Genomic DNA, 19,050 nt, shown 5'->3' with positions numbered 1-19,050 from the left:
GCATTCTAGAAGCTTAAAGCAAAATTTCACTTCTCCTCGTATTCCGCGTTTTCGACCTGGCCGTCAAGTTTGAATATTCACCCAAAATACACCCACACATGGCTAAAAATCCTTGTTTTTGCGATAAAACGTTGTTCAAAATTGCATTTTATAGTAGCTCAGCCTCAACTTGTTCTTAATTTGTTCTTACTCTTAGGTGCCTAATTGCCGTCTCCCCGCTAATTAATTTTTAAAATTCCCCCCCCCCCGCTTTTATTAGGACCCCCCCCGCAAATTGATTTTGGCACTTTTGTGTTAATTACTGTAGTGAAAAAAAACCAAAACTTTTGCGATTTATACCGGAAAATAAAACGAATAATACAGCTGAAGTTTGAGGATGTGTGTGGGGAGTTTCGTAAGGTCGTATTTGAGGCCCTGTTACCTTAATCAAAACTCCCACTGACCCAGTGATCTAAATGCCCACAATTACCCGAGCCCACAATAATTCCTGTCGGCAAAAACCGTTTTTTTATCAATTTTCTTAGTTTCTAAACTTTTTGCATAATCATTTGTTCTGTTGATATGGTTTTCATAAAAAAAGCTGATTTTATGTGCATTTTGAGTATTCAGTATATGTAACTCCATAATTTCTAACCTCCCGGTAATTGGAACCCCACCCGCCAATTAATTTTGAACATAAAATCCGACCCGACCCTCCCCCCCGTTAATTCTGATCCCCCCGGCAATTAGGCACTTAGGAGTAACTTTTGACCAATTTTGAGACTCGTGTTCCTATAAAATTGTTCTTATAAAAAGAGTGTAAGTGTGATTTTTGCTAATAAATTGTTACAAAAAGAGAGAATAACCATTAGAATATGACATTATTAATTTTCACTTCTTTTCATATGTTTCATTTCCTGTTGAAAAAATATGCGAATGTTGCTTCCAATCCACGGTTTCCAAAATAAAGCAGGTGGAAAAAATTGTGCCATGAATTGTTCCCCCATTTTTGTTTACGTGGTGTATCCCCTTATTTACAATGCCATGGACGTCGTTTCCTTAGCAGCAGAAACAATACCTGGCAATTGATTGCCTTTTTAGGCTTCAGGCATCCTCCACTAGGGCGGGGATTACCGCAATTCAATCACCGTCTAATAGTTAGCCAAGAAACCAATCACATAGCGCCTATTCAACTATAAACCAATGAAGATAGCAGACAGCTACATCGTACCGCCTTCAAACTGACTGGCCTTATCTCGTGTTGCGAGATTCCCTGAACTGAATTTGGAGAAGACCGCCACGATTCCTCGTGAAAGAACATCACCCTTATATTGTGAACGTAAGGAAATCTCTGCCGGTTTAAACGATTGCAACTTGGACTTCTCGATTTATGATGAAATTGGCCTTTTAAGAGAGCAACGAATTGGCCTAAAGTGATTGAGTGATAAAAGGAGATTGGATCAACGTTCTATCTTTATTATGGCCTAAAATCGCACTTCTTATCTTCTCCCGGAATCATTGAGGTAAATAGCTACGCAAGAAAGACGCAAAAAAACCGTTAAAACGCCCCAAGAGCAGCAAACATCGTCTACTAATCACAGGTTTGTATTTCTCCAAACATTTCCATATATGCGTTATTCTCAGCATCTTGGCTTCCCTGTTTTGTATCCTACAAGATGGTGATACACCTTGTGGTGATGTCGAGACCTCAAGATGTACCTGTCGCCGCTAATTACTCTTGTAGTTACCGTAATGATCGGCTGCTTCTTAATGGGGAATGATACTCTCAGCTTGATTACGGCTCCATGCTTCTGACCGATCCGTCTTATTTTTGGCGTAAACTGGAGACGTCGCCGCGTTTGAAAGAAAGTAATACGACACTCTTAATTTATTTAAGCAACTGAACACAATGTTTAAAACTTTTTTTGCAAATAACAAGTTTGGGAGTTTAGTTTTATTTGCATTCTGCAAAAATTATTGAAAAATGGTGATGTGGATTTTAGTGGAGCTGACTGACAAGAGCCATTTTTCTTATTTTGTTTCCCTCCCCTTGGCAACCCCATAGACTCCCTAGAATTTAGTACTGTCCCTTTTTGCCTAGAATTTAAAAAAGTAGCCCAGACAGAAAACGTTTCTGAGATTGTGACATCATCAGTTTGAAAAGTTTTTTTAAATTTTTTCTCTTCAGCCCAGTGGACATTTCTTTTTGTTCACGTAAATACTTAAAGGGTTTTCAATCCCAATTTAAATCGAATTGGTGCACCAATTTGGTACCAAATTTGTTTGACAGCTTTAAATAACTAGAGCCCCTGTTTAATAAACAAAATTGTTTTTAGTCTTTTGATAAATGAAGGGTGTTAAGTTGTTGTTCTGTTTTCATAACAGAGAAAATGCTCCAACTTCAAATGTTCATTAAATCTTTTTAGTGCACTACCGTAAAATTCCAAATATAGGCTCTCCCAAGTAAGTCCCCCCAGTTATAAGCCCCATGAGTATAAGCCTCTGAATATGTGCCCCAATTCCTGGGACTTAATCTTGCTTCAAATATAAGCCCTCCCAAATATTAGCCCAAGACTTAGTTTTGGAATCATACACAACCCCATTTTCTCCCTGCAACACAAAAACACTAACTGATACAAAATACAAAAACAAAAAGTTTTATTCTTTAAATTTTCTTTAGTACATACATTTCTTACATTTAGTTTTGGATGCTTTTTACATAAACATTATTTATATGGGGTATCTCACTGCCTTTCCTTGAGCCGATGTGCCTTCTGGGGCTTCACTGGTTTATTTCTTTTGATTTTTGAAATGTACCAATCTTTCCACAAAGGCTGCAGCTTGATCTTAGTGTCTCGAAAACATATCTGACCTAAATTATTTTGCGATTTCTTCCAACATTAACTGAATTTCCTTTTATATTCCTCCCCTAATATAATCACCCCCCAAAACACCCAAAACAGCCTTTGAGCCTTTAGAAACCCTAGGCTAGTATTCAAAATTATATGGTATACTCTGCTTTTAACAGGCCAAAATATCTTTCAATTTGCTCAAAACTGGCTGATTGAACATTTAATTTCATATGTGATTACACTGGCCAAATCCATAAAATTGAAAGGGTCTTTATGGGAATTAAAACCATTGGTTGGCTATTTGGATGGGTTTGCATGCTACAGTATAGACATTAACACATAAGGCTCCTTTCTCAGGCATTGCAGGATGTGTGCCATTAGAACAATCTAGATTTGTAGAACACTTCTAAGACTGGAATGATTCACTACTAGCTCTTTCACTTAAGAATGATTTAAGTACTTTAGACTCAAAATCTTAAATTCGTAAAAATATTGACAAAATATTAAGAAATTCCGTGTTAACAGGTATAGTGCTCACAGGCACTGAAGAATGTGCCTCTCATAAACTGTGCTATTTCCTATTATATAAATCTTAAAAATTTGCTCTAATGTCCTAAAAAGTCCAAGTGGCCCCTCTTAACTGATCTGAAAATACTGTGTTTCTTTGACTATAGCTTTGACTTTTTACCAGCAATTTTTTTTCTGAGGCTTAAGTTGAAGGGTGGCCTACACTTTTCTGGTTACAGTTATGTCATTTTCACATTGAATTAAAAAGTTTGTGCAGGATCTTGCATTTAAAACGAGCAAAATACCTAAGGATAGATGAAAGGGTTTATCCAGTGAAATTTTTTGGTCAAAAGAAAAATTCCAATTTGTCACTTCATTTAAATCAAATTTGGCTTATAATTATGATACAAAATTTTAAGGTATTCACTTCAGTATGTTGTATAATGTGTATGCCTCAACAGGTTGCTTTTTATTGATCCCCAATCTTCCATCTTGCACCAGGCACAAAACTACCCTTAATCTGCAAAACATTTACCGCTGTGCCTTGCTTTATGCAGCGAATAATACCAATGGTTTTTTATTGCAACAGGCCTATCAGAACCAGGGGACAGGGGAGGGGGGCTGGAGCTCCCCAATATTATTCAAACTGTAGTATATGTCCTTTATTACAGTGCACTGAATGAGAAGGAATACAATGGGCAGCCACCCCCAATATGAATTTCGTTCTGAAGGCACTGTGCAAAGAAGAGCATATGCACATATCAAATTTTCTTATACTTTTTTGTCACTGACTGTCAAACCAAAAATCACCCTGTGTGCGCTGTTTGACGATGAAAATTGTTAAGGCTCATTTGGAGAACCAATCACAGCACAGCAGCAAAAGCAAAACTTCAGGGGATAATCTAGAAGCATCAGTAAATTTCCCAATTTAGAGTGATATGGTTATAGTCATAAGAAAACAAGATATGCTGTTAGGGATTTGACATGAACGACCGGAATGGTCGCAGGAAGCCTTTTAAAAGTAATGAAAGGGTAAATGTAGAATTTGAAGGGTACTTCCGCGACTTGGAAATAGAAACTTTACTTTGGTTTCTAAAGGTTGGGGAATCTTGCCCCCCTTGTCCTAGTCTTGTTGTGACAGATAATGATGAAAAGCTGGATCAAAATGTCAATTTTGACAATGACGAGTTTGAAATTACGGAAAACTGTACTAAATGATCTTAATGAGAAAAGCCCACTATTTCACCGAAGCTTAAAAGTTTTACTTTCTCTGAAGCTATTTAAACTGCTTCTGGTAATCGACGTGTTAAGTGCGCAGCATTAGCATATCTTTAGTATGACAATACAATTTGTTCGCTGCTTATGGCAGATCAAAATCTGAACAAATCAAAGCAAACAATTTTTCTTATGTACATCAGCCATCTTTATTATAAAGGCATCTGTCTATGTAGAAATAGAATTTGCAATCAGAATTGCTGTTTAGAGTTTTTGTCAAGTCGTTATTTTTACTGCTACTTTTAAGGCCAGTTCCTGGGCTATTGGTCTCTTCCTTTTTCCCGGAAATTAACGTCATTCCAATGAAGAGAGTATCCTTGAAAAGAGCTTAAAGTAATCTGCCTTTGAACCATCTGCCTCAAAGATAATTTAGTCTGTCTGATTATTATCTTTAGTCATATCAACTATGCTTTAATGAAACAATATGATTCTGTACATAAGTCACAGTTACCAGATATAAAATATGAGAACAAAAAAATGAACAACTTTGAACCGTCCTGTTCTATATACCAATAGCATGTACAGCTCTGCCCATACTAGGCCTGTCCACCGAAGGTCGAATAATCGGTATTCGGTTTCCTGTTTCACTATTCGTTTAGCTGAAGTCCAAAGCGAATATTCGGTTACAAGCGAATAGTTCGAATAACCTCACTGTTGGAGGTCCACAATGGCCGTGACTTATCGAATAACTGTGACTGATAACCGAATAGCACTGACTGGTCGAATAGCAACGATTGTTGTAAAGAAGAAAGGCAACTTCCTATCTTCAATCTTAGAGAGAGTTTCATGGATACGGGCCTTCTTTAAAAATCACAAACCCAAGAAATAGTTACAAAGCCAATAAAGCAAGATTGGAAGGGGGCAGGGGGAGTGGAGCGTGGGTTTCGGGTGGGGGTCATGGGGCTTTTCCTTGGGGAAATTTTTGTGCTACAGGGCCTCCGACTATTTTGCAGAATAATATAACTTTTCACAAAATCTTTTGTTGTGAATGTTAAATTTTCTTTTGCCCCCCCCCCCTCCACTTCCCAACCTGTGTTGAAGCCCGTGCTAGAAAGCTTTTCACTTTTAAAAATGTTGGAAAACGACCCTTTTTGAAAACGTACGACTATGGTTTCTCGTTAATTTGATACTGACTTTCTGGCCATTTGGGGCAACTAATGCTAGGGAAGGTTCGAGAAAACATTCATTTTTGACAAAAAATCCTTTTAAAAATTGCTTTGCAGCACACCGCTTGAAGTTACGTAAAACACAGGAAATATAAATGGGAAAACAAAAAAATTAATGGTTCTGACTTATCGAATAGTAATGACTGATTAGCCAAATCCACAGCTTGGTTAAATTACAATAAATTTTCAGATTGCACATTTTTACCACCACCCTGCCACACCCATTTTACCACACCCATATTCGCCGAATAACCGAATATTCATTAAATGTTAAGCCGAATAACCGAATAGGAATATCCGAAGGTTTGGACAGCCCTAGCCCATACGGCATTTAGCACTTTATGACATACCTGTAAACAGTAAGTTTCACGAGTACCAATTGAAAATATGATTACAGGTATATGTTTGAATTCATCCAGTCCCTCAACCTATTTCATCTGTCTATAATTCCAAACTTATCTTAGTTCCAAACGTTTTTCTCTTTTTGGGTAATGAATTTGCAAAGAAACAAGCTCTTTCAGATAATCTTTCCAAACAACTCTCTTATGAACCACTAGCTACATACCTAGATTCTACTTCATATAAATTGAAACAACAAAGCAAAATACCGCAAATCTTCGAATAAGCTACCCCCTCGAATAAGCCCACCTCGACTAAGTCCCCACCCAAAAATGCATTTTTGCAAATAAGCCCCCGGGGGCTTATTCGAGGATTTACGGCATGACATCAATTATTAGCGATGAAAGGAAACACTATCATTTTTGTTTGGTTGTTTCTGTCATTTGGATGAAGTTTGTGATTTTCATGTAAGCGCTAACAAGCAACGAGTTTAAAGGCAATCTGTCACGACGTTGATTGGTTATAAGAATAAAGGGATTTTTATTGTTTCCAGTCCCCCTTTAATTTATCGCATTGTAAAAAATATGGCGGAGCGCTGGAATCGTGTTTAGGCTATTGTTCCAGCTATTGTTCTCGCTAACCAATCCACAACGAGACAGATTGCCTTTAATTTGTCCCTGAAACTTTGTGGTCTGTAGCTAATTCAATTTAAGATTCAAAGTCATGTAAATGTTGCAATTTTGTAACGTTTTATTCTTTATCGAACAGGTGAATACCATGGACGGAATCCCATCATTGCTACGGCCCAAGGTTGCAGAAAATGGCGATCAGTCAGTGACGAATTCCACTCTTAACAACAATCTAGGCCACCTCGGGTATCTGGACGCAGTATCCAACAGCAGCGCCCACAGCAATTGCTTGAAGTGCCATGAAATTTATGGCTTACTTCATCAGCATGTTTTAGAATGTCATGCTGGAGGAAATGAAAAAGACAGTAATTCGATCCTTAACAACGTGTTAATGAATATTTTAATGCTCCTTACATCAGCAAGTAAAAACGGTAACCAGTCAAGTGGTGAACAGGCGACTTTTCAAACTTCTATGCCTGCCTGCCTAGGCAATGCTTCCTCAAACTATAGCATCGTTTCTACAGTTACTCAGGCACTTCCCAAAACATCACCTCAGAATATTGAGACCCAAAGTTCTGATAATCAAAATATGACAGGTGAAGGGCTTGTTAGTGCTGTAAGCCTTCAGAAGCTTTTGTCCTCTGCTCAAGCTAATCACAGTAAGGTATTCGCTCAAAGTGGCGATAATGAGAGGAGGAAGACTGTTGTTCAAGGAATCCCGTTGATAACCACCAACATGCAAGGGCAAGACAACGTGCCTTTGGTATTAACCAGTCATTTTCAGGGAGAAACCGCTCGACAGCAAACAATTATTGTACCCTCGGCTATGCCAAAAGTGAGTGAAAAGTCGGATCTGGATGTCGCCGATATTCTAGTAAACAAAATGCCGATCCCGAGCGTCAACAAGGAAGAATCATCCCTTGCTCAGTTATATCTAAAGCAGTTGGCTGAAGGCTTAGCATCTGGTCGCAGTGACATACTGCAGCAAGATGAATCAGTGCCACAAAGTAACAATAATGAACGGGATTTGGTAAGTTCACTACTATCTGGCAATGCAAACACTAGCACGTCAATACCTGTTTCAACTCTGCCAACTGAGAGTGGCAGTAAGCCTGTTGTAGAGACTATTTCTCAAATACTAGCCGCGCAGAAGCAGCTAACTGGTCTTCTTTCCCTTCTTGGAAAACGGCAAAATGAGCCAACCTTGTTGCCTGTTGCTGGTCTGGCATCGCAACTTGTGGAGACTCCTCTTAACAATCCTCTCTTTGCAAACCAGCATCAAAGGATGGGCACTCCTAGCTTGCTCCATATACCTCTAACGTCTATAATACCTGGACTTACACAAACGTCACAAGGATTAATGCCAACTAATTTGATCCCGGCACCGCAAAGTATGGGTGACAGTAACTTGTATCCTCAACTTGCCAATGTCCTTGCAAAAACATCGCAAGGTATTTCCGAAATATCAGGAAATGGTGCTGTGGCACTACCCGCGCTTGCTTTAAACTCAAGTGCCTTTCAAAATACTGCGGTTCCTATTCTGCATCAAACAATTCAAGGTGCGTTGCGAGGCACGGGACAGCAAGCAGTGCTTCTTCCGTCAGTTGTTTCTGGTGGCTCTATAGCGTCAGTGAGCACTGCCACTGTGCTAGGGTCGCAGTCATTTCTGGTACCAAATAGACCTATAACACAGATGGTTACACAGGCATCTTCAGCTACAGCAAAAACTCTATTTTCAACAAGCCACCAGTCAACTGTTCCCTCACTGGCAGAGCAGTTGTTTCAGAATTCAAACAACATACCAAAGCTAGCTCTATCGACTGTTCCATCGATCTTTAATCTAGGAAACATGCCTGGAATGGCTATTGTCAACCCAAATCAGCAGCCCCAAAATCGAAATCAAAGCCAGTCAACTCTGCGCCAAATACCGATCTTACCAACAAGCTCTGTGATAGTATCGTCCGGCACTAACATTGCTCCTTCTGTTGACAAGATTCAGGGACTTATTAGCGCTGCTCTCCAAAACCCAAGCAAAGGCAATGCAATTCTTAGCTCAACTGTCAGTACAAGCAGTGGAAATGATCTTGGTATGGCATTTGGAAAACACAACATGACATCATTGTCAGCAAATACTAAGGATGGAACTGGTGACATTGAGGACTCGAAATCAGCCATAAAAAAACTTTATAAATGCAATACCTGTAGCACAACTTTTAGTGTTCTGTCTACGCTTCAGCAACATGAACAAACCCACCTTGGAACCAAGATCCAGTGTAACTACTGCAACGATATTTTCGCAAGTGCCTCAAAATATCAAGAGCACATTTCACTACACCGTGGCGAAGAGAACGTTCACCAGTGCGAGTACTGTAATAAGCTTTTCACAAGTCGAGGGGAGCTGCAAAAGCATTTAGCTGAGCATACCCAGAAGCGACCTTACAAGTGCAAGCACTGCGCGAAATCTTTCAGGGATCCAGGCTCACTTCAGAAACATGAGAGGATACATACAGGTGAGCGCCCATACAAATGCCAGCATTGCCTAAAGGCATTTGCAGAGTATAGCTCTCTTCGTAAACATAATCGTGTTCATACTGGGGAGCAACCATACAAGTGCCCACGCTGTCCCAAAGCATTCTCAATATCAGGTAATTTGCAGCGTCATATGTTCATTCATACTGGTGAACGGCCATATCGTTGTACAAAATGTCCGAAAGCATTCAACAATCCAAGCCACTTGAGAAGACACGTGAAGAATTTACACGATGTTAAGCAACCGTCAAATGCTAAAGATACTGATTCGAATGCAGAATCAGATAGCGAGATGATTGATAATGATTTTTGCACGATGGCAAAATCTTGAGTTTTGTACATAACTTAATGTAATCGGTAAGATTTTTCATTGAAATGTGAACAATAGTTAGGAATGTACATAAAGCAATTATCATATTAATCGCTAGTTTTTTTTACTTAACTTCGTTGACAATATGTTGGAGGATGATTCTTTCGATTATCGGAGACATCACTTCTAGACCGTAAGCAAGTAGCAAGATTTAGTCATATCTGTAACAAGAACAGATTGAACAAATAAGCATTTCTTTAACCGGTCATTACAAGTTTTGTATTTATTTCTGTTGAGAAAGTGGCTGACGTTTTCTGGTGTTCCTGACAGTGAATATATGCTCTTACTAATTGTATTTGTGTGCCTACTGGGTAAACAGATTATGTTTAAAACTATGAATTTGATTTTTGTGCGTTTTTTAAATTGCTACATTCTTCTGTTTTGGTCTTTTGTAAAATACGATTGTATGAGAACTTCAGTCTTGATTATAACAACTTCTTTTGAAGCAAAATATGTTTGAAAGTGTTTGAGCAATTTTTGCATCTGTCTTTTCTTGTTTGTCTTTTACTCCGATAAACTGAAACCAATTAAAGGCACTGAGTCATGGTAAATAGGCCTTCTCTATAGGGGGTCATTTGGTTTCGGCGTGATCGCTGCTGTTTCATGTGATATTTGCATCCGTTGTTGACAACTTGCTATTGATGAAAATTGCTTTGTCAATCAGTACGAGGTGAGTTCGTGTGACCAGTTCCAGGTCAACCAATAGAATCGCAGTCATAATAATCATGGCTCAGCGAATTTTGGCACTTAGGGTATACCCAATCCATTTTATCATGAGCATGACTCAATGCCTTTTAACATAGTTTTTCAGGAATTTGTTCTAATCTACGAGGATACCATCTTACTAATGTTATTGCACTTTTTTACACAAAAAACGCAAAACATGAAACTATCGTTTTTATATGTAATTATGCTATTACTCTTTGGGTCCGGCCCACTTGACCTTATAAGCTCCATATGGCCACTAAACCAAAATGGTCTATGCACCTTCTGTGTACATTGGTGCAATGAGGGTAATGCACATTGTCCCATTTGTTTAGGCTAAAACTAGGCTAAAATTTTCCAAGACAAGAAAGAGCAACGAAATTAACATTCATTCTAAATGTAAAGAGAACATTGACTGCTTTGCCCCGCTCTCCCTATAATTTGATAGCCACAACCTTCTTGGGTTTTTCATTTTAAATTGAAGTTGCTTTTAGAAACAACCATATATTTCAAATTTTTGGAATCAAGAGTGATTGACATGGCTCAATTGTTGCTATATGTTTTCTGTTTTGCTAAGGCCAGGTGACTAAATTCCAATAGTTTAGGTCATATCTGCAACCCTATAGCTCATATACTTTGCTATCGTAGGTGACTTTTAATGACTTAGATGACTACTTATTCATTAATGTTCCGACAAAGTAAATCGTTAACGTTTATCACTATACTGTGGAAATAAATAGTCTTGTTTTCATGTCGGGGAATGTCTTATCTCAGACCTACTTGACTCCAAGCATTTACCTAAAAGAACTTCCGATCATTTCCAAAATTACCATGTACCTCTTCTCTGTCGAAGCATAGCATCGATTGGTTCTCTTCCCACACTTTAGAACATGTGTTGTCCTCTTTGCAGGGACAGCGCCCTTACTTCACGTGTTATGCTAAGAAGGCGTAAAAACAAATTTTCCTTGAAGTCACTTTTTGGCTTACAAGAAATAATTATCATAAAGGACAGATTTAACGACATCTTTCTACAGGCCCGTAGACAGCTAAACTGGATAGGGGTGGAGGGGGGGGGGGGGTGCATGGATAGAAATATAGCTTTTACTATACCTATCAGATCTTACGAAATACTGTCAGTTATAAGATCTTCAAACACAATTTCGCACATTATTTGGGGGCATTGTCCCCGCTACCCCCTGCCCCCAGTGTCTACGGGCCTGTCATTCTATAATTATAGATGCATAAATTATATTCGAAGCTGTTGCATTCTTTTGATAATTTCTACAGCTTCTCCCTAGATCTAAAAAATAGGGTGATTTTGCCTTCCACCGTTAATATACTCACCTTTTGTGTAGTAAGTATTTTAAAGCACCCAACGTAATTCACAGTTTTGAAGAGTCTTTTTCTGAAACGTTATGGCATTTATTGTGAGACGACTATCAATTTTTGGCGCTGAAGGCAACTTTACCCTCTTTTTCCCCTTCCCGTTTCTGCCTGCCACTCTCTCCCATACCCCTCACATCCCCTGCCTCCTCTACCTTCCCCTACCTTCCCTGCCTCCCCTTACTCTCCCTGTCTCTCCCTACTACCTTCCCTGCCTGCCTCCCCCTGTCCGCCTCTCCATGTCCCCTGCCCCATGCCCCCTTTCTTTCCCTGTTCTCCTCTCTCCCTGTCTTGTTATCTGCGAAGGAGCTTCTGTTTAGACAAAATATTTTTCCCGCGTTTGTATTTTAGGCCATCTGAAAAAATCTCACAGTAGTATAGAAAATCCAAGTTCAATCATTCGCTGCAGCTTACCGAGATGTTTACCCCTAAGCGGGATAGTCCTGGACGTGGAAGCCCATATGGAAGCCCTTACGATCGACAGAAGATGAGTCCATTTGCTAACGGTAGTAGCGTCACCAGAAGTGGCAAACCACGAGGAGGTTCTAGGCCCTCTCTTGGAATGTACGAAAGTGGTCTAGTTTCTGGGAAAAGGTAATGACCGGAGTAACCTTCTCATTGTTTTAAATTCTTGAAAATTCATGTGGGCTAATTCTTACAAAAAGGCCTGTAAACTGCAGCATTCTTTGCTACGTTAGTAACTCTACGAAGCTTTGTTTCATTTAGCAATCTTTAGTGCTCTGTTTAAGCAGTTAACTTTGATTTAACGAAAAACTGTCACCATTTTAAAAAAAAACCCATGAATAATTCTCATGGCCAGAAACATGATACTGACTATTTGTTCATTTGCTCCTGTTAGTCTAGAGGGGTTAACAAAATTTGCATTGATTGTGAATTATACCTGATTTTTACGATTGTGAATAATTCAGTTTCATATGTCACAGTAATATTTGTCATACATAAGTGAATGTAATAGTAAGAAGTAAATAATGAAAGGTAGAAAGTAAAATTTAGAAAGTGAAAAGTAGAGAGTGAAAAGAAAGAGTAGGAGGGGAAAAGTTAAAAATTAAAAGCAAAAAGTCATGGTAAAAAGTAAAAAGTTAAGGTAAGAATTGTCAAGCAAAGTAGAGTTGAGAAGTAATGTCCTTTGCTGTATCTAGCCTAAATCATTTTAGCTTTATTCATTGCTGTTTCATCAATAGTTGTATAAAGAGCTGCTCAATGTGTAAAGATCTCTTAAAAGATTTGCATCATCAGTAGTGGTAAAGTTAAGATTTGCATCATCAGCAGCTGTTGAACTTCATACATGCATTTGAATTGTTCAGCTATTTCTCCTTTGAATGGACTTTGTATATTATTAGAAATTAACTGAAATTGGTTGTACATTTTGTTAGTTTAGTCCTTTTCATTTTGTAGAGGATTTCTCATTAAGAATAGAAAATGTTAAAACTTATAGGTGCTCTCTTGACTGACACTCATAGAATAAATTCTCACTGCTAGCTAGGTGATTCTTTATGGTGCATGATTTACAAAACTTATGCATTAGAGAAATACATGTTTCAAGACGCTAACTGTTACATGATTAGTAGGTTTTAAGATTGTGGTTATTGTAGACCAATTAACTATAATCTTAATATTTTGTTTCATGAATTAGACAAATTCGTATCTTAAAGGTACTGTTAGGCAGGCCATGCTGGGAATAAAATGGCAGGGGTGCAATGAATCGCACTCCTTGTGGTGCAAAGGCGTGCAATGGTGTGCTATTGCACCAAAGTACTTAATAATACAGTCAGCTGTATATGGACTAGACTACATAACTTTATCATAAGAAAACTTAAGCAAGGCTAGTCCAATCAATACATTTTATCAAACAAGCTTTATTAACATCAAACCCAACATATTAAAGAGAAAAACATTAACAATAAGGTAGGTTAATTATTATGTAATCCTGCAGTTTATAAACCCTTCTGGTCTGCTTCTCCTGACAATCTCGTTCACAAAATTTAAGAATTCTAACTGTGTTTTCACCATAAAGAAAACTTATCTGTTGACTAGTGTTAGAGCGAATTAAATGGTTAATTGCACGTTTATATTTTGTAAGAAAGCTACAGTAGCTAAATCCTCACAATTCAAAGTCTCTTAATTTTGGAACATTTTTGGCCACATTTTATTAGAAAAAGTTTCTAAAGAGTTTTTCTTTGCATACAGATTAGAAAAATGCACATAAAGTAAACTGTATATAGAGGAATTGTGAGTCCTGAGAAAACGGGATTTTACTGATCGCACTTGCAAGATACACTCGTAAACCACAGTGTAATCTGGGTCAAATCATTTAAAGCTTAAAGATCAATAAGCCTGTTTAAATAAACAAAGCCTTACATGTGCCATGGGGTTGTAACTACAGTGGAATCCCGATACAAAGAACTCTGAAGGGAACCAGAAAATAGTTCGTATATCGGGAGTTTGTTAAACCGAGAGATAATGTTTTTTGGGGGTCCTTTCGCAGTTCACGCCTAAAAAATCTGTGGTGGGCTTGTTTAGGCTATCTCCAACCTCTGTGCACATGTACAGCCATACATGTACCATTTAACTAAAAAAAACCAATCTGAATTCAAATAATACAACTGGCTGGTCATTGAAAATGAAAATCTTAATGTTCCTTTTATAACTTGGGACCAAGAGATTGGCAAAGCTGGTATCACTTCGCTCCTAGTTGGTGCCTGAATGATGTCTTCAATTACTTCACATTCTTACTTGTCTTTTTCTGCTTCTCCATCTGGGTCTCTCAATAAAGTTTTGTCGTCTCTCATTGCCAATGTCTCATATGTAAAAAGGTATTCAGTAGTGTCAATGTACTCATTCGCAGTAATTTCTGACGCAATCGAACTTTCATCTCGTGGTCTGAGTCTATCAGCCAGTACTTGAAATGTATCATCGGCATGTTTTGCCGATTATAAAAATGATTTCTCCCCAAGAGAAAGTGATAAATAAATACCGAAAATAAATAAACAAAAATAACAGATGAAGAATTTATGAAAGTTCGTTATATCAAGGGTAATTATGATGAAGGGACCTAAAAATGGTTCGTGATAACGAGAGTTCGTTATATCCGGGGTTTGTTATACCGAGAGAATTTGTAAGGAGTTTGTTAGGCAGAATCCAAGGGACCAGGCATTTAGTTCGTTATACCGGGAAGTTCGTTATATCCGGGGTTCGTTATATCGTGATTCCACTGCAGATATTGCAAATGAGACAAGCGACCACAACTGCAAAGCAAGGATTATCGGCCTAAAAGGTCGAGCGATTTTCAGACCTCAACTCAAAACTTTGATAAAGAAATTATGGAAACCTTCGTTTACAGGTGTTTTTCGCCACTTTCAGAACTTCTGTTAGTTTTAAACATGGTATCATCGTGTGCCTTGAAAGTCCGGCTACTAGAATCTGAAGAAATCGAGAAGTGGATGTTTTCATTCAAAAAACGTTTACCATAACTTTAAGCAAATTAGAATATTCGCCAAATTTTTCGTCAAGTAGAAATCAAACAGAAACGATTGCGTGATTATCACCGTTCGTTCATAGTTGAATTATGATAAAAAATTACATTGGGCCATATTGGTCACTTTAGAATAAAGTGTTATTTGCAGATTATTTAAGGCGTGCGATAAACTGCACTTCTGAGCGACGGAAGGCGTGTGCCAAGGCGTGGGCGTGCGATCGCACGCCATTCCCAGCATGGCCTGGTTAGGTGTTGCAAATTTTGCTGCTTCATGCAGTCTCCCTCTTTGGCTTTTTAGCATGCTGTTTACAATGTGTATAAGCATCCAGTCAGATGCCTTAGTCTAGTCTTGTACCTACCACTGCATCAGTTATTGCAGCTTGTATTCCACAGTTCTGGCAGCTTTTAGAATATTTTGAGTCGGCTTGAGATCAGCTTCAAAAAGTGTAAAGTGACCTTGTTGCATTCCTGATTACTGTTGATTAATGTGGGATTTATAATTTTGTACAAATTTAATCATTTGATTATTTTGTTGTTTGTTTCATAGCCATGGAACTCCTATCACAATTGAAGAGGCACCAACACACAGAGTTATGTCTTATGGTAAAGCACTCCCAGTGCAAGTTTCTGAGTCACTTTCAAAAAGATCATCAGGTGATTTTTTTTCTATTGTTCTTTTGAGAGATTCTGTTAACCATTAGTGGCAGATCCAGACTATTGCGACTTATGCTCAATGCTCAAAACAAATTTGGTTGACTTTAGTTTCACTAAATCCAAGTGCATTTTTCCAAAAAAGTCTTTTATTCAGGCCTTTGCATGCCTGTTGTTAGCAATGGTCAAATACCCTCTTGACAAGATACCCCCACTCAAGACATTCACTGAAAACTCAGTCTAAGTTTCCCAGATCATTGGATTATTCAAAGAGCATTCTGTGAAATTTGCATTCCAAGCATCAGTGGCTTTTCTGCAAAAAAAGATCAGTTTGAAATAATCAAAATCTATGTAGATCTATGCTCAATTATTGTAAGCCAATCAAAAACAAGGTTCAAATTTATGTGCAATAACAGATGTGAAATATGGACCGTTTGATAACAAGAACATAATAGCAGAACATCCTAGTTTAGCAGTGACCAGGTTCACAGGGTTGGCATATCCCCTAAATTAAAAAAGATTAGTATTATTGTGACTAATTATATGCTCATTCCATGTTTCAAAGAATTTTCATCAAGATCAAAGATTTGTTCTTTCAAAATAAGAAGATTTAAGTCATGTTTCAGTTGTAAAAAGTTACTAAGACTGTTTTTGAGGAAAAATCTTAAAAGTGGTATAAACTAACTTCTGTATTATCATTGTGCAGACATGCTGATTGCAAAGTTGTAAAAATCTCACCCTTTTATGAGTCCACAATGAATCTCACCCTTTTATGATGTCAAAATGCTACAAAGATGTCAGAGCGCTCTTTGTGACATTTTAATTGCAGAAAAACTTCAAAAGCTCTTATCTAAGTAAATGAGATTGAGTACCCAGCCATAATAAAGAAAGCTTGTGTTTGGGTTTGCACTAAAAAGTGAGAAACACTCTTGAATCATCCTTGTCTTCGAATTTGTTCAGTTTGTACTGTTTGGTCACATTCACCTATGAGCTTATCATATACTCCAACTCAATTCAGTCCTCAGGTTTGTTTGATTCAAGATTGCATTATTTTGCTAGGTCAGATCACTTGCAAATTAGACATGAATGGTTGGGCTTGGTTAGTGAATGGAAAAAGTCTTCTTGTATGGAAATATGTTCCATCTTTGTTAAATAAGGTGAGTGAGGCATAATGGCTTGTGCATATATTTGAATGACCTTGGATTTAACTTGACTGATGTTGTTTCCAATAGCTGTTAAAGATAACCAGAGGACTGGTTGTGTTCCCAACAAAGATCTGTCTTTTCATCTTCCCAGGTGGTATTTAGATTGATCAGAAACATTGAAAATATTTGTTCAATATTTTTTTCATTACACATTTAGTAGAAGTTATTGCACAAGAGAGTTGAATATTGATATGTATCATTGAACATAAAATCTAATTGGAGCTGCATGGCATGCAAAGTTTAGAAGTAAAGGATGTTGCTCTAATTTCAAAGACGAGATATAACATGTAAAAGCACATTATTCTCGCCAGAAACTTTTCATATAACATACCAGAAACATATGATCATTCAAGAAGAATGTAATTTTAATTGAGACCACAAGTTTTGAAATAAATTTTTTGTCAGAGCTGTGCATTTTGATATCTGGAATGAACATGTTTTTTCAGAATATTTCTTGTTGTGAGCTGCCCCTTCCAACCTCAGACCTTTACCACAAAGCCAGACTTACCTGTGTCATGCCTTTGGACACTGGCGACGGCCAGCAGCACACAAGAGATTCTATGGCATCAGTTGTCAATATATCTCCTGGAGGAACAATCAGATTTTGGCCAAATATTGCAAATCCAAGCATATTTGTTGAGTCTTCTGCTGGGCATCGTGGCAAGGAATTTCATTGTCTTGCTGCGCTACCAGTGAGTATTTGTCATTTTTGGGGGGACTGGGGGGGACACGTGTCCCCCAGTTCTCAGCAGAATCGATTTTTTAATTTGTCTAAATTCGATGAGCAAATGTTGGGGGAGGGGTAATATTTTGACACCATACTTTTTATGATGTAATCCTATGATTTTCAAACTGCCAATTTTCAAACAAAAGTTAGTCATAGTTGTTCCCTTCGGATAAAATTGGCGTTCCCTGTTGGTAAAAGGGCATTTTCTGGTGGTTAAAAGGGTGTGGCTTAAATTTTTTTTATTTGTCCCCCCCCCCTCAGAGCTTAGTGGCCGGTGCGGCCATTGCCTTCAATCAAAGAACTGACGAAAGTAACAACCTACACACATCCAATAATGAAGTGTGCTTGATGCTGAGCCTCAAATTATTCACTGAACTCTATAGTTAAATATGTTCCACTCTGAACATTCATAAGAATTACAAAGAAATCATAGCAAATGGAACAGGTATAAATGAGGAAATGCAGAAAAAACTCCATGTTTCTACAATGCTTCATAAAAATATCTTTTTGGAAGTAAAGTTGGGTGAGATGCCTTTACAAATATCACTTTAATGAATTTATAGACCTCATCCCCTTCTAAAGGTGATTTTCCATGAAACCAAGAGGCCAGAATTATGAGCATATATTGCCATGAAATATGCCTGAATAAAAAATAATAAAGTGAGAAATACGCATGCGAGAAGTCATTATATTTTTTCAGGTTTAAAAGTTGCAATTTCAATGTGACTATAAAACATTTAATTGGAAATTTTATGTTTGAGGCTCAGGATTTTTAGTTACTATAGTAGTGTCATCTCTTAAGGTGACTGTCTTGCAGAATTCTAATGAATTTAAGATGAAGTCTAAATTCTTTCATTACATTTTTATTTCATAATTGTTAATTTGATTTTTATCATGTTTCAGCCTCATGGTTGCATTTTGATGACTGCTGATGGCGAGGTTCTTCTGGTCTCACCCAATCAAGTAACTTTTTTAGATTTTTGAAGTTTCAACTTTTACTGCCTGAGCAGCCTGGGTTTAATGTTTCTCAGTTAATTATATTCATTCCATAATTAGATTCATTATAGCATCATTTTACAGGTTCTTTAGTATTATGATGCTAAGATAATTTTTATGTTGTTATAAAATCTATTAAGGGTACCAGAAGCATGTAAGTCTGGAACCACATTTTTGAAGGAAGGCTGTACACTTATGGTTGTTGACATCTCAGAATTCAGGAATATTTATCATAAACAAT

The 19,050-nt window shown here is 37.7% G+C and overlaps 2 protein-coding genes across 2 annotated transcripts in view; both read left to right on the top strand.

The window, feature by feature from the left end:
* Window positions 1-1,227: 1,227 nt before the first annotated feature.
* On the top strand, window positions 1,228-10,120 carry LOC135685516 (uncharacterized). Its single transcript, XM_065201490.2, has 2 exons — window positions 1,228-1,580; window positions 6,887-10,120. Exon 2 carries the CDS (start codon window positions 6,896-6,898, stop codon window positions 9,605-9,607), a length of 2,712 nt encoding a protein of 903 aa, XP_065057562.1. The 5' UTR covers window positions 1,228-1,580; window positions 6,887-6,895; the 3' UTR covers window positions 9,608-10,120.
* Window positions 10,121-12,053: 1,933 nt separating this feature from the next.
* Window positions 12,054-19,050, top strand: part of LOC135685501 (nuclear pore complex protein Nup133) — a 38,577-nt gene continuing 31,580 nt past the window's right edge. The window contains exons 1-5 of the mRNA XM_065201478.2: window positions 12,054-12,328; window positions 15,778-15,884; window positions 16,941-17,038; window positions 17,533-17,778; window positions 18,717-18,776. Of these exons, the coding sequence (XP_065057550.2) occupies window positions 12,153-12,328; window positions 15,778-15,884; window positions 16,941-17,038; window positions 17,533-17,778; window positions 18,717-18,776 (687 nt within the window). The 5' untranslated portion in view covers window positions 12,054-12,152. The remainder of the gene's footprint in view (window positions 12,329-15,777; window positions 15,885-16,940; window positions 17,039-17,532; window positions 17,779-18,716; window positions 18,777-19,050) is intronic.

Source organism: Rhopilema esculentum, chromosome 10 (assembly GCF_057945365.1).
Source record: "Rhopilema esculentum isolate cy_ngs chromosome 10, ASM5794536v1, whole genome shotgun sequence".
NCBI classification, from domain to species: domain Eukaryota; kingdom Metazoa; phylum Cnidaria; class Scyphozoa; order Rhizostomeae; family Rhizostomatidae; genus Rhopilema; species Rhopilema esculentum.
This window is presented reverse-complemented; position numbering and strand designations above follow the sequence as displayed.